The sequence below is a fragment of the Phaenicophaeus curvirostris genome, chromosome 1 (assembly GCF_032191515.1).
Source record: "Phaenicophaeus curvirostris isolate KB17595 chromosome 1, BPBGC_Pcur_1.0, whole genome shotgun sequence".
NCBI lineage: Eukaryota > Metazoa > Chordata > Aves > Cuculiformes > Cuculidae > Phaenicophaeus > Phaenicophaeus curvirostris.
Window position 1 is genome coordinate 38604110 of NC_091392.1, and position 25646 is coordinate 38629755.

At 36.3% G+C, this 25646-nt stretch overlaps 1 protein-coding gene across 2 annotated transcripts in view; it reads left to right on the forward strand.

Annotated features, from left to right (window-relative positions):
* CDK17 (cyclin dependent kinase 17) overlaps positions 1 to 25646 on the forward strand; it is a 95100-nt gene that overhangs the window by 38821 nt on the left and 30633 nt on the right. Inside the window, exons 2-5 of one of the 2 annotated variants that reach the window (XM_069853454.1) lie at positions 454 to 602; positions 5131 to 5169; positions 15331 to 15495; positions 21159 to 21292. In XM_069853454.1, coding sequence (XP_069709555.1) covers positions 485 to 602; positions 5131 to 5169; positions 15331 to 15495; positions 21159 to 21292 — 456 coding nt within the window. In that variant the 5' untranslated portion in view covers positions 454 to 484. The remainder of the gene's footprint in view (positions 1 to 453; positions 603 to 5130; positions 5170 to 15330; positions 15496 to 21158; positions 21293 to 25646) is intronic. The other variant, XM_069853464.1, reaches the window with a different exon arrangement.

Genomic DNA, 25646 nt, shown 5'->3' on the forward strand with positions numbered 1-25646 from the left:
TTCAGTAACTTCTTATCCGTAAACAAACGGGCTGAAAGAGAGAGAAGGTTCTAGCCTCATTCTTGTCATCTGGTTTGATAGTGAAAGAGGCTGTGGAGGAGGCAGCAGAGTACGTGTTCAATAAGTTTTCAGATAACTTTTTTTATTACTGGATTGTAAAATTAGTGAACAAACCAGCTGCTTTGTTTTGTTTCATTTTGTTTTTGTTTTTAGGAAGGAGGAGTCTTGTTTTCCCTGACAGAAATAAAAATGGCATAAATCTACCTCTCAAGACATTCTTCTTCAGTCCAGTAGAGTAATTCTGCTTTAAGAATATTGTTTTAAGGTTAACTTGCATGTTGACTAAATTTTCTGTAAGCCTTCCTGCATTTTATGTGAAGTCATTAAATTTCATTTCTGATAAACTGACTTGTAATTTATTTTTTTTTGGCTTTTTAATCTTTTTTTTTTCAGGCTTCCTTAAGCCAGATTTAATATTGATAGAATGAAAAAGTTTAAGAGGAGACTTTCCTTAACCTTGCGTGGAAGCCAGACCATTGATGAATCACTGTCTGAGCTAGCAGAACAAATGACAATTGAAGAAAACAGCAGCAAAGATAACGGTAAGCATTTCTTTTACTTCCCAGAAAATTAGTATTTAATGCTAAATGTTAGAATTTTATCAGGACCCACTCAAGCGAGTGCTTTTGCATTTTATTTCAGTTTTCAGAATTGCATGGACTTCCTCACTAACCTGTTTTTTGATTTATCTTATGTTTGATTACCCTAGTTCTTTTAAAGGTATGTTGTTACATAGTGGTTTTGTTTGCTTTGATATTGAACTGTTGTACAGCTTTTATCAAGAGCTACTTAAATTGTTATTTTAATGTGATGTGCAGCGAGGGTCATAGAAGCTCTTTCAGTAAACAAACCCATTATTGTATGAATTCAGTGGGTCTCACATGAACTTCATATGGCTTCAAATTCAATGTTTTCTCAAAATCATTATTCAATAATATGATTGATAGTAATTGCTTAAGTATTATAAATAAAACTGTTTACCTTCTAATCAATAATGCAGTGCACTAGTCTGAGAATTCTGCCACCTCTGGATGGTACTTCTCTTCAGCAATATGAAGGTGTCTAGGAACATTCAGGATAATCAGCATGCCTGTGTGTTATGCAGGTCTTTGGCTGATCCCATAAACATGCTGGCAAAGTCACATTAATGATGGATACCGCTTATGAATGCAATCTGCAGTAATAATGACTGGAAGAGGTTTTGTTGCTTTGTTTTGTTTCCCGGGCTGCAGCATTTAAGTCACGTTTCATCTTCTGTGCTGATCAGTGTTATTTCTTGCTCTGCTGACATCTAAGATTTTTCTCAAGTATGAAGTGATCTGATTTTTTTTTCCCCACTTCACACCAATAAATGATTCTGAATTTTCTCCTCAAGAACTGGAAGGGATGGGAAATTTGAATGGAAGTAGAGGCAATGGAATTTGCCCTGCGGACTTTTAAAACCCCATCCAAGGTCTGTTGCGTACGAAGCTTTTGAAAGCTCAGTTTACTTTTGGCAAAACAAAGCTGTTCATATTTTTCGTTTTTACCCTTGATCCCTGGTACCTTCATTGCTGCTGTCCTGCCTTCATCATGGGCCATGCCCAGTAGTTTGGAAAATTGTTTATTGCAACTTTTTATATGTTGATACAGCAGATCTACTCTGAAATAATAATGGTAGTATTTTTGCACTGATACCTGCTAAGTACTTTCTGAGACGCTAGGCAATTGTCCACATGGTTTCACTTGGATTAGCCTTTGTTACTGATGCATATTTTGTTCAGACTTGTATATACTTCTGACACATTGATTTCATTATGCAAATAAGTTCTAAGAATGTTACTTTCAGGCTGGGAAATGAGCATGGAAAATGTCACCAGCGTCAATGAATGTAGGGAACTGGGTTGCTGAATTGATTCAGTTGAAAACTGAGTCCTGGAAGAATAAAAAGGTTTTATTTTAAACTGCATCCTTTCTGGGTGCCAGCTCAAGGGACAGAGGACACAAAAACTTATTTACAGAAGCATGAGCTTAGGCCATCTTAAACCATATGTGAATCTGTTTGCAGTTTGTAATACTTATCTGAGAATTATCTCGGCTAGCAATACTTAGATGCCTAGATGTCATCTGCATGCATGTTGCCAAGCTTTGATAAACTTATCTTCTCAGTAGAGACTTCAAGTGATACAAATATACTTCAAGAACCTGTTTCTAATTACAAATTCATTGTTTAGCTTTTAGTGCTCGTTTTATTTTGCTTTCCACATTATTTCATGGGCCAAAAGGAAGCTTATATGCTAATATTTTGTGATACAATACCTGCTGTGCTTACGGCTGCAAAATATTGTTAATGCCTTAGTGGAATAGCTTTGGAGACAGTGAAGTGTTGTTCATGCTTTTGAAAGAGGAAGAATTATAAAACCTAAACTGTACTGTTGCTGTGTGTAACCTTTAACTCATCATTTTATGGAATCTTAAAAGATTTTACTGACATTTGCTTCCTTTTTCTGACACTTATGGAATGCAGTATCTGTCCTATCTTTGGTTTTGCAGAGATGAACAAGATACTACTTCACGGATTTTTGTTTTCCTTTGTTTTTACTTTTCCAGCCCTACTTTCCTAAGAAAGTAGCTTTGGAAGATGCTTGCTACATCAGCCCTGCTTTTTTAAAGGAAGCTCTAACTTCTGCATGGATCAAAATATTTTGGAAGGTGCAGTTTTCAGACAGACCATAGGAATTGGGGGTTGGACAACAACAATTGCTGGGAAAAAAAGTCAGGAAACGAGTTAATTCTTTTGGTGAAAGACAAGTTTAATAGAGAACATAGCCTGGGAAAAAATCCTTCAGTAGACATTATTTAAAAAAAAAAAAATCACTTACAGTGCTTAAATGCAAAAGGTTTGCCGTGGCATCTTATAAAATCAGAGTGCTAAGAAGTCTCTACTAACTATATATCCAGCTGGGACACAGGGAAGGATGTAGTCTCTTGAATAGTTTATAAAGTGATAGATGCATTAAGAACTTCAAAGTGCATCTTTTACTGCGATGTTGCTGATCTCAGAAGGCAGGAGTAACTATCTCCTTAGTTTTGCTTTTAAGAAGACTAAATAGCTCATTTTACTCTGTAGAACAGAGAAACACAAATGTGCCCAGTTTGTGGGCTTTGAATCTGTTCTGAAAGGAACTTAAAAAGCACAGTCTAGTAATTCAAAGACAATCCAATATCTTGATCTACAGAGAATCAAGGGATACGAACAGTCTTCAGAAAGTTGTTCTTCATATGTGGTTTATTTTCAACCGTTATTACATCATGAACTTGAGAAATGGCAGTTGAAGGGTGTTTCAACTGTTCCTCTCAAGCCAGAAGGCAAGAATTAAACCCTCAACACTGAAGACCTTTTCAGCAGAATTTTCTTCCATTATTGTTGTCCAGTTCTGTCTTATTTTTTTATTCCTAGTAAATTACCCGTCTTGTCTCCTGTCATCCCATTCTGATGGCTGTGTTCACTGAGGGGTATAATTTTATACACACTAGCTTCTTACCTTCCTGGAAAACGGCTGTGTTACTGGACCGTAAAGGTTGCAGAGGCTACATTCATAGAAAACCACATCTCTGCTGACCTAGGATCCATGCTTATCTCTATCCGATTTTTGCATATGTGCCCTATAAAAATCTTTATTATAAAGTCTCAGTACAACCCTGCAATTCTAGATGTAGATCACAGGCAAATAGTACCAGGGACTTCTTTCTCATGGTCACCTTTTTGCAATAACCTGTCTCGTTCAGCCCTCTGGCAAACATTTCCTCTCCCAGAACAATTGCCTCTGATTTCTAATAACTGCAGCTCTGATCCAGAGACCCACTGTCTTTAGCTCCAGCCTTGAGTGGGTTGTTTGAAGATTTTAAAGAACAGTATTGCTAATGCAGAACAAATTGTCCCATTTGCAATTCACAGACATAAAAATAGATATGTGACTTTTGATTTCTTTGCAGTGAATTGATACCATTGAATCAGCTAACCTTTTGTATGCAGTCTCATTTCATACACAGCCTCCTTCATTGCTTGATGTCAGTACAGTCTCAGTATGCAGCACTCATCCATCAGCAGCAAAATGGGATTAGCAGGGATCAACTTATATTGTTTGATGCAGTAGCGTGGAGCTGTTGCATTAAATGTAGAATAGCCAACAGTTTTGCCTTTGGATTTGTGTGTTTTGGTTTGTTTTTTAATTAAAAAATTTGCCTTACAAATTATGTTCATCATTATTTGCTTCTGGCTGATGAAGCATCGTAAAATCAGATGCAGAAACCATAAGAATAGAGGGAGCAGATAAATGCCTAATAGAAATCTGAAGCCTTATGAACTGTGGACTACATGTAGTTTACTTCAGGCTATTCTTAGGTAAAGTAGAGAAGCTTTTCATGGTCTGTGTTTCAACATATAAGCCCAGTTAGTTACATTTGTTGTTTATTTTTCATTCTCTCTTGATTCAAGCACACTAACAGTGTGTCAGCTTGCTTTTATGCTTCTAGGTTCTACCTCAATACATGGATTCAGATTAATGCTAAAAATACTAAATGGTAATTTTTCGTGGTTGACAACTCAATTTGCTCCTGAAATTTTTCCTTGCCAGTGACATACTAATGAAACTTGGCTAGAAGTAACATCCAAATCATGCATATTTAAAGCCCAATTAACTGTAAAATTTATGCAAATACTTTAAATACATATGAATATGCTCTCTAATGAAAATGAAATATGTGGCTGTATTGTCTAATATTATAAAATACATCATCATGAGCTCCAAGCATGCTTTTAAGAGTAGTTACAAGATATATTAAAAAACACAAGCTGTCCACAGCTCTTGCTTTAATATATAATTAACTTAGAAAGCCATTCTATATTGCCTGGTTTTATTTTTGTATATCAATAACATGCACTAAACCAGAACAAGTGAGATTCTGATAGAAACAGCTTAATGAATTTCTAGAGTAATGCTTATCTCCATTTGGTGTGTTTTAGCTCAGTGATGTGATCATAAGATCCAGTCTCACAAACACTTGCGTAATTTTTTTGTAATTTTACAGGTGTGAGTAATAATGGAAGGATCAGCTACAGTAAAGTGCGTAAGTGTTTTTTAGGTTTAAGGCCTTTAATGACTAGTTACTACTCTGATAAGAGGAATGAATGTTTATAAAAATTGACACATTGCAGTACATCCAAATGTCTTTGTAGTTGTAGTCATTTCATAATCATCTTCATTACAGCTGAGAAAATCCCATCTGCTATGTGTGAATCCTTGAGTATGGAAGGAAAACAGTGTGTTGCAACATACTTTCAAGACAGTGTTCTTGAGTTGAAAACACATGGAGAGAAATACTTACTGGTGATAAATCAGTACAGTTCCTCTGTTGATACTGGAGGAAAGCATCAATACAAAAATGTGGGGAGGAGAAATTTCCAGGAGTGCTGGACCTCATTCTAGAGTTACCAATTACTGCAAATAACTGGCAGTTATTATCATAACTAAATACTGAACTTTGTACTGTCCCTTATATTGTACTGACAATGTTTTTATTATAGTCTGTATGTACCCTTCTGTGCTGTGGCATACATCAATTTTTGGTTTTATTGTTCAGTATAGCTTCTCCCTCCCACATATGCTGCACAACATAGTGTTCTTTCTTCCCTTCTGTTTTAATTTGCTTCTTCCCACAAAACCTGGAGACTCTATTCATGTGTGGAAGTGCTTATAAAGTGAAATGAGCGTGAAAATCAAGTGTCTGAAAGCATGCTGCAGAGACCAGTAGTCTTGGGGGAGGGAGTGGGAGGATGTCCACTCCTAAGTGTTTTCCTTCTCAAGCAGATTGCAGGTTTGGCTGGAGGGCATGGATGCTGTATTGGCTCTGGCGGAGATGGAGTTAATTTCCCCATTGCAGCCCTCATAGTGCTGTGCTTTGTATGTGTAGCTAGAAAGGTACTGATAACTGGCCAGTGTTTTGGCTACTATGGAGCAGGGCTCCCACAGCATCAAGACTCTCACTGCGATGTTCCTCCCTCACCAGCAGGCTGAGGGATGGACAAGGTCTTGGGGGGGACATAGCACAGCTGACATAGACTGACCAAAGGGATATCCCATGAGGCATGACATCTGCATAGCAATAATAGCCAGGAGACAGGAGAAAGAGTCAGGGCATTTGTTATTATATTTGTCTTCTGGAGTTCTGAAGCCTTGTTTCCTGGGAAGTGGCTGAACATCACCTGCTGATGGGCAGTAGATAATAAATCTTTTATTTTCCTTTGCTTCTGTGCGTATTCTTTGCTTTTGCTTTATTAAACTGCCTTTATCCTGACCCACGAGGGGAGGTGTCCGTGTTATTTTCTCCCTCACCTCTCCTGCTGAGGAGGGTAGTGGTAAGAACGGCTTAGTGAGCACCTGGTGTTCAGCCAAGGTCAACCCACCACAGATGCAGAAGTGGACTCTGTAAGTACACCAAATTTCTGCTAGCGTATGCTCACTGAGGGATATGTAGAGATTTGTTCTCAAATGGGAGTCAGGTGCATTTGTTACGTGTAGAAAAGTAAAACAGACATAACTAGCCAACACAATTATTTCTGAAAGGAGCCAGATTCTCTTATTTCCTAATTTGGCTGTCAGTGTGGCTTCACAGATGTTTGCATTGGGAGCTATGAGTGAGTTGAGAGAGGGAATGTATGCACAATAATGGAGGCTAGGGATACTTGTATCTTGTCTACAATGCTGACTCACATTGATTTAAATTGTAAGTGTTTAGAAGTATTCGGTGTAGTTTGAAGCCTTCTGGAGTTATGCTTTTTAAAGCAAAGATTAGTAACTGTCAGTGTGTTGTGCGTAAATGATCAGAGATATGGCAGTACTGTGCTTAAGTTCCAGTACACGTTCTGATGACCATAAATACTGTCCTGAGAATTATCTTTTTAACAGTATGAAATACATAAATCTCAAAGATAGATTTTCGGCTTTGAATATGTTTCGTTTGATTGTGGTCGTCTTTGTCATGATACCTAGACTGAAGGCAAAACCTCATTGTACACAAAGTCAACTTTGACATGCGTTTTGTAGTGCTTTGTACAAGTCTTGATCTCATTTTGTGTCTTGTGTGTTCTCACTTGTTTTTTGTAGTGTAAACTGACTCCTTGGAAAAATTTCTGTCCTTTTTAGTCCCCCTTATTTTTTTTTTAAAAAAAAGCTTACAGGACATTACAGAGCCATTTTAGTCATTGTGGCACATATTTCTGGGAGGAATTTGAAGACTGTTTGTTTAGATTTCTGTTAGCGTATTCCTTCAGGCTTGCTACCAATATTTTTTGCCCTGTGTCTTCCAAGGGAACAACTTCCAAGCTCTAAGCATGACTGCTGTATTCAAATGGATTAAGTCTGAGCAGTGGAAGGAATCCCTTGAGGTTTTGCTAAGTTTTTAATATTGTAATAGTCAATAGTTTGAAGGTTTCATCTTATTATTTAATGCATAAATGCAGTTTTAAGTGGGTTTGAGTCATTGCTCTATTTTTAGGGTGACTTAATATTTTCCTTTGTATCACATTACGGAGTCCGAGGAAACAAGTCCGTAAAATAATGTATAAACATACAGTATTTTATACAGTGCTTCTCATGCATCTCCCTGAGAGTACAGATACAGGAAACATATAGCTGCTTTGGATGATTTAAGTATTTCTTCTACGGGAGCCACCACCTGCAGTCAACTAATTTTCCTGAATGCATCTGACAGCCTTAGAGAAGGATAATTAAATATTGTGCAGTGCAGCATACCAGCTCTAAAGTGTCAGTAATTCATCTGCTTAGATTCTAAGATTTCTGAAGAAATAAAGGGCTTCTTGACAACAGGTTCTTCATGAAAGCAGTTTGTTAAAAATATTTTGTATTGCAAGTCTGTATTACCAGTAGGCATGTAAAAATTGAGTAGTCATTAATAGTGCATACATTCAGATTAGTTAAATGAATGTGTAGTAGATGGTGCCAAAATACGGTTAAGCTAGGCAACAGTAGCATTGAGACAATCGATATAAATAACATTAAAATATTACCATGATGCATTGCAAGCTTCATGAATGCAGGGCTGTTTAGAGAATGGATATTTAATTTCACATATGTAGAGATTTAACACTCTCCCATTCTCTGTCAAAATGGAGAAGGAAAAAAAAACCCAACAACCAAACTTGGGGTTTTCTGGAGCTAGGGTGAGATCAAGGTGAATGGAAGAAGCTGCATAGAGTCCTGTGTCATGTAAAAACCGGTAGCTGAATCTCAGGGTGTTCAGTGAGATTTTATTACATTTGAGCCTGTCCAAAGTCAAGTTACAGCTATAAGTGGTGAATGAGGTTCTGCCTCCACCCTTCTATCAGCACCCGCATTCTGCGTGCCCTGTGATGATCTCATTCAAAAACTTAAATCAAAATTACACGTTTTTTCCCAGAGGAGGGCCTTGAGCCACCTTTGTGGTTGCAGCAGTGAATTGTGGCAGACTTGCTGTTTCACAGAAGTACCTCCTTACTTAGAATATGGGGCCTACCTGGGTTCAGTCCCCAATATGTACCCAAATCAGAGGTCATAAATGCTATGTCTGTGTTGTTTTTATTAGGAAAAAAATCCTCTTGTGTACTTTATTTGTACAAAATTAAAATATGTATTTACATATTTGTATTGTTTCCATGTCCAGAATGGACAGTGGTTATTGAATAATACATTTGCTTGCAGACTTATTCAGCTCTGTCACAGGTACTTGATTTAAAGGAAAATGCCACCATGTAAGACAGGTGATTTTGATTCTTTGTTAAAGCCAGCTGAAGCAAATAACACTCCAAAACTTAGGCAGTGAAATCTGAAGGCGAGCTTGGTCTCTTTGTCACACGATAGAGATATGCACTCATGGAACATAACAAAAGAAGATATAGTGGAATATGTGATATTATGTATTCATAAAATGTGTTTTAAAATGCATTTACATTCCTAATGAAAACACTTTTTGTTTAATCCACCAGCTGACTGATGTTGACAGCATGTCAGTTGCTGAGGCCTTGCACAGAAGTCCCAAGCACTTCTGCAGGCTCTCTGGAGCTCAGATTCAGTAAACCCAATTAAGTAAAGCTCGCACAGGAAAGAAAGTGGTACTGTGACTTGTTGGTAAGATGGATGGGCACGGAAAGGAAACATTGGGGATTTATTGAAAAATTCCTTAACCTGGGAGTAATTTCAGGTCCAGGTTTGTGGTTAATTTAAATTGCAGTTAAAGGGAAAAAGTGGAGACAATTTTATAACCTCATAAAATAGTTGGCTCTAACTAATTCCTCAGACAAGGAGGTTATATGCACTGTTGTTCTATTTGAATCTGGCAGTTATAATTCTGGAATTAAAAAAATCAGTTCCACCTATTGAAGCATAAATTTCTGTCACTTCACAATTGAAAGATTTCAATGGCTATTTTCAGTTATTTTCTGTTCTTGTATGTTAGCATTGGCATTGGCATTATTTCAAACCTAGCAAAGCAGTGATACCTTACTGGGTGCTGTATTTTCTTAAAATACATGGGTGTATTCTAAAGCAGATTAGTGACAGGGTCTGCAGCTCTTGAAACTTGATTGAGCTAAGCTGGTTGCATTTGAGACAGTATTTTCTTTGAATGGTGCTGTTGTAGTTATTTTGCATTATGCCAGTAATAATGGGAGTTTGAATGTTAGGATGTGAGAAATACAAGAAAATGATCCAAACAAAATAAACCAGCCGCTCAGCATTCGCCAAACTCGAAATTCGAGTAATACAACAGTGCACAGTCACCATGTGTTGCCCTATTGTAAACTTTGCTGAGGATGCACTCTTAAGCAAGATAACATGGCATAAAAAGTCGTTAAAAAAAAGTGTGTGTGTGTGTGTGATTTTCTGTGTATATGTGTGTTTTTATATATATATATAAAATGCATGTGCTTATCTTGTACACCAGTATATTTGTAAATATTCTCATTCAGAACATTAGAATTAACTTTTTTCACATTTAAAGACTAGATTTGCATGATAGCTTTTAGTGGGTTGCATAAGACGTGTAAGAATTGAAATGACATTCCTTGAAAGATGAGTCAAAGATTAAATGATTTTTGCTGCCAAAATAAGAAGAGAATATAACAACAACTAACCAAATATAATTAAAGAACCACTGCGAAGTCTCTCTTCAGCTTGCTTTCAATATTTATAAGTTCTATCACTTTGGAATTACAGATTATAAAGCAAAGTGAGGAAGAAGAGCTAGAGAGATATAATGAGGAGCCCCTTGCTGGAAGGGTTGTGCCAGCATGAGCAAAGTGCCCAGGTACTGCAGAAGTCTTGTCCTGTAAGGACAGCTGGAGTTCTGCCTGTCTATTCTCTAGTCTCTGAGGAAGACATTTGAGGGCAAGTCCTAAGGTTGGAGCCCAAAATATAACACCGTTTCCCCAGAGTACTTTACCGGTTTCTAGTTCAGAGACTTCCTGAAGTAGGCAAGTGTCTGTGCAGTTATTAACCCTAAGCAATTTCTTGTTCAGTCTCCCCTTGAGTCTTAAAAGCTTCTGATTGTTGTAACATCCTGTGGTGAGGAGTTTCCACAGACTGCATGGTGTGTGGAACCACTTCCGTGTGCTGTATGCAACCTGTGACAGCTGGCTTTTTGTTTGACCCTCACTCTTGTGCTGGAGGATGTGGTAGGTGCAGCTGATTCTGGGTGCCCTCCTCGGCCCTCGTGCAGTGTGTGGGTTGTATCATACCTTCTGCAGTTTTAATCTGTTCGAGAGAGGAAGACCAGAACTGTGACTGGGAGTTAAATTGCAGTAGACCCATACGCTTGTGTAGTGATTTTTCTGGCGTTTTTCTATTCCCTTCTTAATTTCTGTCATTCATTTTGGCTGCAACTGAATGTTAACCCAATAGCACCTTAAAAATACCTGCTATAAATACCACCTTAAAAATAGTGGAAGCACATCTGTTGTGTCAGCTAAGCCTTTGAGTGGTTACTGAGTTACATTTACCAAGAACAGTGACACTAACATAAGGAATGTTGGTGAGTTTTATATAGGGAAACATTTTTTTTTAAAGACAAACCAAACCTATAATCACAGAGATAAAATTATAAGAAGCAGTTTATAGATGAACGTAATAAAGGCTGTTACAATTTTAACCCCTCTTATTCAAGACCAGGTGGTTACACTAAATTCACACCTTAAAAACTGCAATGTTATACTTCACATGTAACAGTACAGTACATTAATAATCGTGAAAAAAAAAAAATTCTTTAAGTGAATTAAATTAAATTGTAACTTTGGAAGTAGTACTTAGGGTTTTTTGTACAGAGGGAATTAATTAATTTTTCTCAGAAGAAATTTCTTTATATCTGAAGTCTCATAAATGCACAATAATAATAATAGTCAGTCTTTGTTTCCAGCAACAGTTTGTTTGGTCATTTTCAGTGTTTGTTGCACCTCTTAGCTGTTACTTTCATGTTTGCAAGGGGGGAGGGAGCACACAGTGAAGAACTCATGTGAAAATTTCTTTAAAAGTTTACAGAATACAGCAATACAAACTTATGTGCAGATAACAAGAATACTTTTCCAGACCTAAAATGCCACATGATCCTTCCTTTTTGTAAATTACTGTGTACTAGGATTTTTAAAAATATTTGTAAGAAAATACTATTAATACTTCTCTTGCTCAGAAATATATTAGGAATCTGAGAGTTTTTGTAACCTTCATTTCATCGTCTGTCCATAGTTCTGCCTGGCCTAGTACATGACCTAAATTGTTTTTGCTAAATTTTATAATGGGCTCCATAATTTAGAACAGTACTTACACCAGTGCAGAGAGGTAGTAGTTGCCTGTGATGGCAAAAATTATTTCTATATAATTGGATCTTACTGTGTCAACATTTTGTCTTTCATTTTTATATGATTTGTTTGTTTGTTAATGGTATCTGTTTTTATCATTAAAGTTGATCTGAACCTTTCCTGTGTTAGGATATTTGAGGAATTTTGTTTTAAATTGTGAAATACGTGCAAACCTACTAGTGCTATGAGAAAAACAAATTTTTTAAATAATCATCTCTGTTCTGCGCACTGTCATGCCAGTAATGAACGTAGAACTGAATCTCTGCTTAGTCATTTTGTGTATTCATAAACTCTGGGCTTTTTATGTGCTATGCAGTTGATGGAGATTGATTGATTTTAGTATGAGTAAACAAAAGCCATAATATAAAAGAGAACTCTGTGCTCTCTGATGCAGCTGTAGTCCATGTATGCATACACCCCAATGCGGTTAGCAGTACTGGGATCCTCAGCAGCTGCGAATGTGCAGAAGTGGGTAAAGGTGGCCAGGATGGCTGAGGCACCAAGCTCTCCCACTCACAGGCTTCCAGCCGTATGGCCCTGCCCCTGTCCCATGCTGACTTTGATGCTTCTCCCACCTTTGCAGAGGTGTATGCTGGCATCCTCAGTTTCTCATTAGGATGAGAACAGTAATGTTTACTTTGATGCATAATTTGCATTTTTGTGTGAGCGAACAGTCTAACCGTGGGAGATGCATTTTCAGTTACCAAGCATCACTGTCTCAGCGGTTTGCTCAAGGTTTAAGCTACACTTCAAAGTGCAAGGCTATTGACACTAGTGGCAAAGCTAAAAAATATTTGAATGATTTTTTGCAGTACATTTCCATACTAACAAAAAAATCCTAGCCCAACCCTGAGAACTTTCTTCCTAGGTTTATTATTAGGGCTTTAAAACAAAACAAAATTTAAAAAGTGAGGGACTCAGTATAGCAGGGCTTGGTCAAAGGGAGGAGAGTGTTCATTTCCCAGAGAATCCCAGAAAAAATATCTAAGTTGGCTTTCTCTTTTCATAAAAACTTAGTTTTAGAAACAATTAAAATAAAATAGAATTACGTGCTTAATATATTATTTATTGCTCATATAAGGAATACAACTGAAGTGGTAACTTTAAAATATGCCAGCCAGCTTCTAAAACCCACCATGCATCATAATTATAATGTAAAAAAACTATGCATTCATCAGGTATTTGGATTTTCAATGTTATCATTCATTGGTTCGGCACTGTGTTTTAACTCAGTGTGAGGGTTTTAGTCTAGAAACTGGACCAAATTCAAATTAAAGCTTAAATAAGAACAACTTGAATATATAAAATGCAAAAGTAGTATTTGTGCTGTGTGTGAACCTCTTCCCTGCCTTGTGGAAGTAGCAATTCACTCTATTCAAAAATTGGTGAGAAATTTACTGCCTGCTGCCCTAGCATAAATCTGCTGTTGAAGGCACACAACAAGGAAGCTGATGCCATTCTTAAATTAAAAGGGATGGTACTATACATTACAAACTGAAATAAAGATTTGGGACAGAGATGTGCAAAGTTTTGAATGTGAAGGTGCTGATTGTACTTCATGAACACAGACATGAATATATGGTGCATTTTTCCTTATGGTCACCCACTTTGAAGCTCTGTTTATGAAGGATGGTAATTGAGAGATGCAGGCAGGTTTGTAACAATGCTGACGTGTCCTTTCCCATTCTGTTTTCTGCCTGAAGCTTTTTTTTTGTTTTAATTGTATTCCTGCAGCAGCTGAGTTAAAGTGATTTTTTTCTTAGTGTATTATTGATGTTTATATGCAAAAATACCTTGCATAATTATTTTTCAGTCACTGGCTTGTCTTTGGGTAGTTCTCTCTGTATACTTCTGTCTTTGCTTCAGAGCAATTGTAATGATATATCAAAAAGGTTTGATATATCATTGTGAGGGAGATTGTTCCCTTCAGGATCTTTTTTTTACATAGGTTAATAGGTATTTGTTGCTGTTATTTTCCTTCAATATTGAAATTGTTTTCCATAGAATAAGTTCTCCTGACTATATTATTATTATCCTTATTTTGGAAAGGAAAGCAAGTCCCTGCATGTAAGAATACAAGTCAGGGTGATGAAATAGCATCCCAGATAGTTCCCTGTCCCAGGAAGGGTGAGTGAAGCTCTGCCCAGCTGCATTACGCCCTGGGAGCAGTAGCTCCAGAAATGCCTTGGGAGCTGCCACTCCATCCAGCAGCACTCACACTGCAGTTGCCCAGTGCGTGGCTGCTGCCTTCTCTGTCTTCCACATAATACGAAACACATACCTGTAACGGTAATAAGAATCAAACGGTGGAAAAATAAAATTATTTGAATCTAAAGTGTTTTTCGGACGCATATTCTGGTCTTTTTCCTAGTACGGGGACAGTGCTCGTATATACCTGCCAGATGTCTCTCGCCTCTGGGTACTTTTTCTGTAATAAGAGTATTTCTTCTTTAATTTCTTGTATGAGTGACTTCATCTGTGGTTCTGATAAGTTCAGCTGACATCTACTCTGCTTCTTGTTGGGGTAAAAAAAATCCTCTTTGGTTTTAGAATTAGGCTGCTTCTAGTACCATGGCAGTCCTTGAGTCGTAGTTCACACGGTGCAGAGTCAGCTTGCTGAGTGAACATGAATTCTCAATTTCTGTGCATATTTGAATATAAGATTTTAAAGTTTCTAATGTTTCATATTTTTAGAAAGTGATTATCAATAATAATTTTTTAAAAAAACTTAAAGTCCTGGTTTTGAGTCTAAGTACAGTGAACTGCTTGAGACAGTCCAATAGAAAGCCAAAATAACTAATTGAATGCTTAATTATTCTGATATCCTTCAAGTTAAGAACTTTAATTATGGCATGGCAGCTCTGGTGGATATAGGCAGGTATGTTTCCTTCCAAGGACTCCAGCAGCGAGGCCTTGCTCCTAATGACCCTTAAAAGTTTTCAGAAGAATACTTCCAAAGGCTTGCAGTTGAATTTGCTCATCACGTAAGTTGATCGAACAGCTGGTCTCTTTAAGTTCTCATAAAGATGAAACGTTGTGTAATAAGACAAATCATTAATTCAGAAGAAAGAAATATACTGGTATTATAAGCTATGTTCTGTTTTTATTTTAGACTGTGTATTCAGATCCTTTACTGATCCAGCAGCAGAGTGACAGAATTTAATAAAATGAAATTTGAGTAATATTTAATGCCATGTTTTGTATTAGTTGGTCAATAGAGAAATGGCAGTACTGTTATGGTCTACTGTTAGTATGAAAGAGAATCTTACCAGAGTGGTGATTTCCTGTCTAGTAACTATTTTTTTTTTCTTTTTTTTTCTTCTGGCATGTTCCTGACATCCCTACTTGCTTGTGGGAATGAATATTTTGACCCTTGTGAATTGTAGAGCCTATTGTGAAGAATGGCAGGCCTCCAACGTCTCACAGCATGCACTCATTTCTCCACCAATACACAGGATCTTTCAAGAAGCCCCCTTTACGGAGACCACATAGCGTCATAGGGGGCAGCCTCGGCTCTTTCATGGCAATGCCCAGAAATGGGAGCAGATTAGGTAATTTACTACATTGTTTGTTTAAGTACATTTTTCTCTGAAGAATAATGTCTGTATTGATTCTTAGCAAGGGATACAATTATTGTAATGCTTTAATGAATCTCTGGGAATGCAGTAACATTTTTCTGGGGTTATTAGAGAAACTTCTTCTTGAGGTACTCAATGTCTCAAGATATTCAGGAAGAAAGCAATTACAAGAACACACAGAAATCACCCATGAGTTTTTGACAAGTAGTGAAGTTACAGAAGTTACTAAATATTCTTTCTTAATACTTAGCAAAAAACCTGCATATCCATCTCATTTTAATGTTGGTGAGAACTACAATAAATTTGACATGATAAAAATAGAGGATAATCATCCTATATTTGGAATTTTAAAAGAACTGGTATATTACTTAGACCTTTCGTTATTATAAGAAAAAAAAATGGTTTTTTTAGTGATAAATTAAGGCCACTCAATTATAATTATCTTTTTGTTGTGTTCTTTATCTATGTTTGTGGTTCTGTGGGGCAAAGAAGTTACAAAATATTTTTTTCTCCTCCTTCAAGTAATCTGTCATATTGCTTCTTCCAGACGCCACTAATGTTTTACTTTAAATTATGCTTAATTAATTGATAGAAGAAAATGAGAGCAACTCTTGCTCTTATGTATTGCCTTTAAAAACATTCTATAGCATTTTAAAATGTAAATTTACTAATAACTTATTCCTTTTCAAAATTTCAGTATGAACTTCAAATCAACTTTGCAAAATGAAAATTCACAGTTTTTAGCTTTTTTAATTATTTTACATTTTTCTCAAAGCTGTATTTTTTCACCTGAAAAAATAGTAATATAAAAGTATTGCAGAAGAATGTAATTTGTTCTAATTTTTGTTACATGATCAAGTTTTATAGATGGTCAGGGGTTTAAATAGCACTCACAATTTTAATATGTTAGTCTGTGGGATGTGTTAAAAAAACATGCTATAAATAGCTACAGATTGCTATAGAACTTGTAATTTCATTGAAGTAGTATGGAATAGATTTACTGAGTATGCATGTAAATGTTAAATAACATTTTGCTTTGGATGCAGTGATGCCTTTTTTTTACGCATTTGATAAAAGTTTAAGCTACTTTTCTATGTTATCTATTGCTAGATAACTAAAGCACAGACATATACAAGCGTAATTACTAACACTCTTCCTGTGCCTTCTTATACCTTTCCTCCTTTTGTTCTTGCCGTATGAGTATGGTTGTTACTCATCAGGAATCTGAGCTTTTCTCCATTGGGATGGCATCAGAAACGAATGGTCAAATATTCCATACTACCTGAGAATTTCCCTTTGCTTTCTTCATTCATCCTCTTTTCTTTCCACTTTTCCCTCTGTTCCAGTGGTGGAAAAATGCTGTCAGAGAGATATCCTTGAAATATGAAAAATTATGGCAGTTAAAGGATAGTTATTTGGTTTAAAAAAAACAGATTAAAATGAGACCTGCCACAGGCTCATCTTCATGCTGCTTGCTTTTGCATGAGATTATTGATTGAGAAAACCAGGAGGGTTTTGGAGTTTTGTTTGTTTTCTGAAAGTTGAACTTGAGTTCCCATTATTGAGGTAACATGTAAAATCCCCAAAATATTTTTAAAATAATTTCTGCTTGGAAAAAGTTCTGTTAGCTCCAAGTTTTGTGAAATGTTTTGTAAAGACAGAAATTCTGAAGTGATCTGTAAAAAGTGTGCCTTTGTTTCAAATTTCGTAGTAATTTTTAATTCAGTATTCAGTTATCCTGATGATTCTAATTAATGTAGATGACTCTTGGGCCAAATTGTGAATCAGCCATGGCACTGATGTGGGAGAAGATCTAGCTGAGGTTTTTTTTTAGCTCCCTTATATCTATACAGCTTCTAAAGTCTTGCTCCTCCAGAAATGTTTAACTGCTGTGGTCCATGATGGCGCCATAGCTAATAAGCCCTTTTTGGTCCTCACCTGGCTGAATGCAAAGCTAACTTAGTCGTCCTTGCTCCATATTTATATAACTAGGAACACTGGAAAGACGCTTGGAATGTTCAAAGACAACTGAAGCCACCCTTCCTGGTGAACCATATTGGCAGCCAGGGGAGAGTTTACCTCTGCTTTTTGCAGTTGTGTGAATAGTAGTTACGGAGAGGCTTTGTTTCTTTGTTATAAATATTGGAATTTAAAGAAATTATGTTTCCATACAGCTTTTGTAGATGGGTCATATTAGTGGCAAAGACGCTTTCTCACTATGGCCCCCAATTTGAATCATTATTAGTGAATCTAATTGTAAAATGTAGCTACTTCATAGAAAAGCAGGCTTCAGAAAAGTGCCCTTTGGAAGGATTCCAATATGCAAGACATGATCATTTTTATAGTAATTTGAAATAAGATGAAAAAATCACGTGCTTTGACTCACTACTGACTTATTAGTGGATGTTATTTTAGCTCACTTGAAGGAATCCTCATTTGCTGCACTGTAGGTTCGCTGTATGAAAGTCTTCTGTGGTGCTTTCGTTACAGCTGAAATGAGGACAGACGTTTCTTTAAAATGTACTTCAAGTTTTCCTGCTGTATTTTAGTCATCTACAGCTTTTCATTACATAGCCGTACTAGATATTTAATTGGATATGTAGAGTACATAAAAATAAACATCTGGGTAAGAGAATGGTTTGGGTATTCGATGAAAGCTACTCAATAAATTACTGAACCATTTAAAACCTCTAAAGACCATGGAAGCTGGCTTTGGTGCAGGTGAACTTCCCTATTGAAAAGCTTAGTGAAATTAAGGAAATATTTGCATGATTTTTATCATTGCTTAATCAAATGTTATCATCATGCACCTGTGTACATCTATTAAAGTCGCTACGTTAATGTCTTATTCCTGGGTTTATGCTATTAAAATAATGAACATAAGGCTCTGCTAGTGTCTTTTTAATTGAATAAAATAAAAGGATGCATTTATATTAAATGATAGTGCAGTCAAGATATTTTTTAACAGCTAAGAATATAACTGAAACGTATCTGCAAACCCTTACAGGCAGGAGCAGTTGGTTATTTAGCCCATCAGAAATTCAGACATCATAGGGTTTTGGGTGCTACAGCCAAGTATCCTGCTTAAACCCTTTTGATTATTGGTATGTAGCTTATACTGACTTACCAGTATCAATCATATCACAGCTTTATTCAAAATAGACTGACCATCACCTATTTAACTCCAAAATACTACATTTTTAGACATGAGTGGTACAGATCCACTTTGTCTTCTCCTTCCTGATTTATAGTTATCTGTCCCAAGTGAATGAGCTTGTGTTACTAGTTCTTGAAATAGTCCTTATTTGTGTTTTGTTGCATAGGTAGTCGTCTTAGTAGAAGAATTGTCTTTGTCAACTAGAATGTGACAGTACTGAGCATTGCATTTTGAAGTGTCTTTTTAATAGTGATTTCATAACGTATGCGCTTCTGTGAATTGAACATTGTATTTTAAGATAAAAAGTGTGACAGTATCAGTCACATGATTACTTGAATAAACGTCAGTCTTTTTTATAAGGAAATTAGGTAATTGCTCCATGGTTTAAAATACAATACTACTTAAATTTCATCAGTCTTGTTATATGATGTTGCCCAGATAACTGTCTCCTGTCTAGTTTCTCTAAAGAAAACAGACTTTGGGACCCAATCATTAGGCTTGCACTAATATGAGGATAAATAGAAACAGTTGTCAGTAGCTGTTAGACTTCATTTTACAAACATCATATTGAGGGCTGTGATCACTAAAATGGATCACGTGACCTTTCTGAGAATTATTTTGAAAGAGAATTTCCATTAAAGAACAGATATCGTGAATATGATGTTTACCAGATACAACAATGCTGGAACAACTGCTTTGCTGCAAATAGTGTTTTCAATAATGCTTTTATGTTATTAAAATAATTTCCTACAGTTTGTTAGAGATTTTTAAAAAGACAGCTATCGAGTCACTACAGAAAATATGAGATTTCTTAGAGATGTCAAAGAGGAGTCACATTTTGTCTGCCTAACTTAAGGTTAAGGCTTATCTTTAGGGACCAGTTTCTGACAATGTTTTCCTCTGGTTCAAACTACCATTACTTTAGAAGAACCGAGGAGTATTGACCTTGTTTGAAAGATTGCTTTGTAGTATGCAAGGAGTAGAGTTTATTTTTATCTCATTCAGTCCAAATCTAAGCATGACTTGCAAGGAAAGTTCTGATCCAATTTACACCCACATTGCTGGTGGAAAATTTGTTCTGTGCACGAGGTGCATGCTTAGCTTGTGTGTGTAATTACAGTTCTTTGAGTGAAAAATATGTGGTGTCAATATACCTTACGAGTTAATCTTTTCATGTCCGTTCTGTTTTCTATAAAAGGAAATTCTTTGTACTGAGGAAGAATTTGATCCTTTGAAGTCTACATGATTCTATGTGAGCCAGACTGCACAGACATTTTAGAAGATGCGCTGATAACCAAATATTGACCTAAAGGCTTTTTTCTTTAGAAAATCCAGCTTATTGTTGTAACACTGTGCAAAAGCTAAATGTTTTCAGGGATGTTGTGGTAGGGCTAAATTGAGCTCTGTGTGTGTTGCTTATGTTAGGGGTAGAGATTTTTAGTTGTTCTTTAGGCTCTATTTTACCCTGTACAAGGTAATGCTTAATACCAGGGATCAGGAGATGGCACAAAAAATTGGTGTATTTTAAAACATCTCCTTTGTATGGATAAGTATTTAATCTCAACGCTAATTTGGAGTTCAACTATTTCAGAGGAGATCCTGGAGCATTACTCATAGCGAATTGCTTGTATGACCAGTTTCCCACTTTATGTCCTTTTACAAGTAATCTAGCTCGTTATGCTATTAATGACACCACCATGACAGTGGTGGTGACAGTGATCTTCTCTTCATTCATTATGGCTTTTGCCTTCCAGAGTCTGGAAGATCCTGTGGTGCTGTGTAACATACATTTATATACATAATACACAAACTCTTTTGTGTGGATGAATCTACAGGATTGTGTTAAAAGTACTGATTTCAGTTAACATGAAGGTCCTGCAACATCATGTAGGTCGGACAGTCCCCTGCCTAAATTCTTCCATTCTTTCACTTAATTGCTTCTAAATATCAGATCCTCTGCTGAAATCTACTTGTATGTTGTAGGCCTCTATTTAGATGGTCGGAGTATGTCCCTCTTCCTCTACAGGTGCACTCCAGTGTTTTTTATATCTGAGGTTGACATATTTGACATTTCTGAAAATACTACCTGTACCTCTTAGGGTTTTTTTAAGCTTTCTGAAGATACATTTAGATTGCTAACATCAGGTAGTCTGGTTTGAATGTGTTAAATATTCTCAATAATGATTCTATCCAAGAGCAGGTGAAAGAGAAGAGATAATGAGGGAGTTTAGGAAATGGGAGCTGTAAGGGGAAGATGAGAAAAATAAAAATTTATGTAGGAGTCCTGTAAAGTGGCATTGTTCATTTTGTGATTCCTGAGCCATAAACAGTGTATCAAGAATACAGTGACTCTGATGGGGCTTTCAGTCTGTCATATAACCCAGTGCACAGTAATAATACAGTCATTTTCCATCTGTAAAAGAGAGGTGTTTGGTGAAATATTAATTAACTATTTTCAATACTTTGGATTATTTTTAAGATATTGTTCATGAAAATCTGAAAATGGGGTCAGATGGTGAAAGTGACCAAGCTTCTGGAACATCATCTGATGAAGTGCAGTCTCCCACAGGAGTTTGTCTCAGAAACCGGATACACAGACGAATCTCAATGGAGGTAATTTACCTTTCATATAAGGATCATTTGAACTGACAAGAAAGTTGGGGGTTGCTTTAATTGTTCATTATAGCTGGTTGTCTTCTCAATTAACTGAAACCATTCTGACATATATTTTGTGCAGAGAGCATTTTTTTCATGTTCCTTAAATTGCTGTCTCCACTTGTCACGTAGAAATCAGATGGTTATCTTGCATTGCTTATGAGCTTTTAATTTTGAAATCTAAGTATGTCTTGAAACATGAATTTTATTTTGGAAGCATTTTAGTATAGAATTTTAATATTTCTGTCACATTCTGTGCGATTCACTGCGTATAATCAAGAATATATACTCTCTAGACATTTTCTCTTAAGACTGTTTTCTAATCTTTGTAAAACTAGTGCAACCGCAGCGATGATCCCGACTGCTTCAGCCTTTCCTCTCTTCCTGTTTTTTAATGAACGGAACTTTACAGGATGGTAAACAAAAGGAGGAAAAATACCTTATGAATAACTGTGCACATAATTTCCTTTATTTATGAGTCTCATTATGAATACTAGCCACCCTTGTGCTTGCTTTGTTGTCATTTCCCTTGGAAAAGAAAAACAGAACACTTCCCTGTTTCTTGAGGGTATAAAAGTTCCAGTTGGAATGAGGCCTTTGTTAGAGAAACATCTAAAATTTTGCAGTTGCTGCTTTGTAGCATGCATACTGATATGCATGGTTTGTAAGATTTAAAATCTTCATTCAAAGCCTGATATCAAATACAGGATGAGGGAAACAAATCTGGATAAGTTACAGTAGGGTGTATGTGCCAAAATTTTTTTTATTTGTGAGGCATTTCGTTATGCTTGGAATTCCAAGACTCCATGCATGTAATGCTGCTACAATTCCAAGAACTTATGAACTAGCTGTATTAATTATTTCTATAGTTTCTTTCACTTGGGAGGTTTTCTCTTCAAATTCCTGAATTTGTGTGTTAATCTAAGTTTTGATCTAAAGACTGTTAAACTATGTACTTGGGTCTGTTGATTTATGCAAGGTGCTTAAATTAAGGGGAATAAAGAAGATCAGTGTGAAAACTTGCAGATGAGAATTGTGCTGGAGAAACTAAAAGTCAAGGAAATGATTTAAAAGCGTTATTTACTTCTTGTTCATTTTCTGCTTCCTCTGCATTTTGAAATGTGCATTTAGAACAGGCAGGAAAGACATAAGGAAATGAATGATACATAGTGAAACAAACTGAAATGGAAATGTGTCAAGTCTTAAAGAGGGGACTAAGAACCATTAAAAGATTATCTCTTAGATTAGTATTCAAGAAAATGTAAAAGAAATTACAAGAGAACTTGGGAATAGTCATTAAAGTTCAGGAAATTCCTGGGTAATTTTTCAGAAGATGTCAAATAAAAACGTCTTTTCAGTGGCTTCTTTAAATGAGAGACAATTCTGATATTACCGTTTAAGAGGCTTTGGGGAGCTTCTGTTTAAGTTTTGTTTATTCAATGCTAATTTTCTCATTTTTCTCCAAATTCCAAATGATTGTTTCTGATTGTTGATATTAACATTTCTTCATTGACTGGCTCAGTCAATAAGAGCACTGATTTTTTTTTTTTTTTTTGGCAGCTATTAATGTATATTCTGTGAGAATTGTAACCTTTCCCCCAGATCACTTCAGTGTTGATATGGTGACATTTCCAATAAAGATTCAAGCTAATGTCTGTGAACGTGCTCACTTCTGAATTTTAAGAATGCTGTCACGGAGAGATATTTTTGATTGACTTAGGTTTAGTTCTTAGAAGTGCTTTGTAGCAGAGTAGATGGGCATTTTACCAGATTGTGCATTCAAGAGGCAAAAAACCCCTGTAACAATCTTTGTAGCTTTGGTTAAAATGCCTTTCTAATAATCTTTTCAGTCAACTTCCTTATTTTCTAAATGAAAAGGCCGTAGGTGATTACATCGTCTGCCGGTCTTTCCCTCCTTCTGTTTTTCCCCCGGGTCATTTTCTGTCAATTTTGACAGATGGATAGAAATCACAGATGATAATTTTCTGTTAATTTTTGTGAAAAAAGCTTTTCATTGGAAGAGATTGCTAATGCATCCACTGCTAGGAAACATGCAGCCTTTGTTAAACACTGCAGTATCCATATGTGAGTTGTCTCAAAACGGACAACCATAGAAAATGAGGTTTTACTGGTTTTGCTTTTCATGGAATGGGATCACTTGCTTCTTTGGCCTTTGAAGGGACCAGGTAAAGGTTTCCTCTTGTACCAAATCTTGCCTGCATGCCTTGAGTGATTTGTGCGAGGCAGCTGGCTGGTTCATTAGTAGTTACTTGATTATATAAAGAGAAAAAAACAATCTTTGTTGTGAAGTAAGTTTCTATTACTTCAGTTTTATTTTGCTGGTTTGTTGGGAATCTGTCATCTCTAGACATCATTGGGGAGCCTGAGGCCATAGTCCCTTTAGAGCAATTTAGGATAAATTATAGCTGTACGCTATATGTGCAGGTTCGAGTAAATAAGTATGTGTGAGACAGTATGGTTTTTAGCTGCATTCTGCTGAAGTCATCACAATTGAAATCCATTGTAGAATGTATTTGATTAAATATACAGATTGGATAAACTCAATGAAGCAATATTTCTCATTCCTCCGCGTTAAGATGAATGTGCCTGTCACACTGACTGTATCATTTGGTTTTGTTTAGTTTTGGCAATATTCCCTGTATTTGTAATTTTTTTTGAACAGAATTCTTGATTATATGTGTTTGTTTCTCTCTGCTGAATTGACAGAAGTCCTGATTTGTTTTGAAGGTAACTAATCAGGTAAAGCTGAAACCTTGGAACAGTTCTAGCTTGTAAGAACTTTGTGTGTATAATCAAATTTTTCATGCTCAACTTGACCTTCCTCTAGAATTCTGAAAATCAGCAGCCCATCAAAAAAAACGAACTTCATTAAAAAATATTTACTAAAAACATGCGTACTATAATCAAAGTGCTAATTACCAGCACTGAGTGTAAGTATTCCTGGGATATTTTGTACGTTAGAATACACGTTTTGATTCTTTGTGTCCACCTCCACTACAGTGAATCACATAATAAAGCTGCTTTCTCTGTAATTGTTATGTAAAACAGAGCGGCAAATAAAATTGTAACATTTTCAGAAAGCAAACAGATTGCCTTCTCCAGAGTATGTGAAAGATTTTGTGGGGAAAGAAAACTTGGTATTTCTATAATTTTTATATAGAGGTACTCTGGAAGATAGAGAATTGCAAAATAGGCAATGAGCATGCAACTAGAAAATGTGTTCGGTGTAGCAGAATCTCCATTGCAATAGAAAGCTGAAATTTCATAACCTTAAGTTGGAAAGTTGGACTGGTTTAGATAGGAAAACCTCATACTGCAATGTAACCTAAATATGAAGCATTCTAGATATGAAATGGTGATAGTGCAATGAGAAAGAATCCTGCTATGCAGTGAAAAATTTGCTGGGGTTAAAAACTTTCCATCCGCAGTAGCAGTCATGGAGATAACCAGCTTTCAATCTGTCACACCCTCCCCCCGCCCAAGTGACATAACGTTTAGGCCAGCATGGCTGTTGCAGACAAGGAGGTCGTATGAATTTGCTTCTGAATTTGACAACGCTGCAGTAGTGGAACTAGATTTTTTTTTTAAATGATTCTTCATTATTATCATGTGCTTAGAAAACAAAGGGAACAGACCAGAATCTCATTGTGTTGCCTAGATAAAGTGTATTTTGCCTGTAATCCACAGGCTACAAATGGTTCATAAAGCAGTTGGTGGGTTTGTTTTTTTCTTCCTTCCTTCCCCTCACTCAGGACCGATGCTGACAGTAGGTGTGAGCATCTATTGTGTGAGGAATTTAGTTGCAGACAGCTGCTAGTTTTTAATTAAAATGCCAGCTAATCTCATGTTAGTATTAATGATTACTTAGTAAATCAGTATAGCTGTTTTATCAAAATAGATCTATGGAATAATTTTTTTCAACTGCCAGAAGCAATACAGGCTAAGAAGAAATACATGTGTGTCTGTCTTTTATGTATAGGTGCCTTCATCATGTATTCAGAAACATTTCTTCAGATCATGGAGTTACAGCTTAAAGCATTTTAACTTTGATTTGCTGGTAAAGAAGACATGGGCAATAATGCATTAATGTAAATTCATGTTTCAAGCCGTAAGCATTCACTGGAGGCCCTGTGCCTGTGCACTGGATAGTGAATGCTTCATTAAGAACTGTGGTGGATAAAAAATAGAGAGATGCAGTCTGTGCAAATTAAAACATCTGTTTCCGTTTCCCAGAAGTCCAAGGTCTATAAGCCATCTTCGTATGTGAACTGGCGAAGGGCCATAACCCACT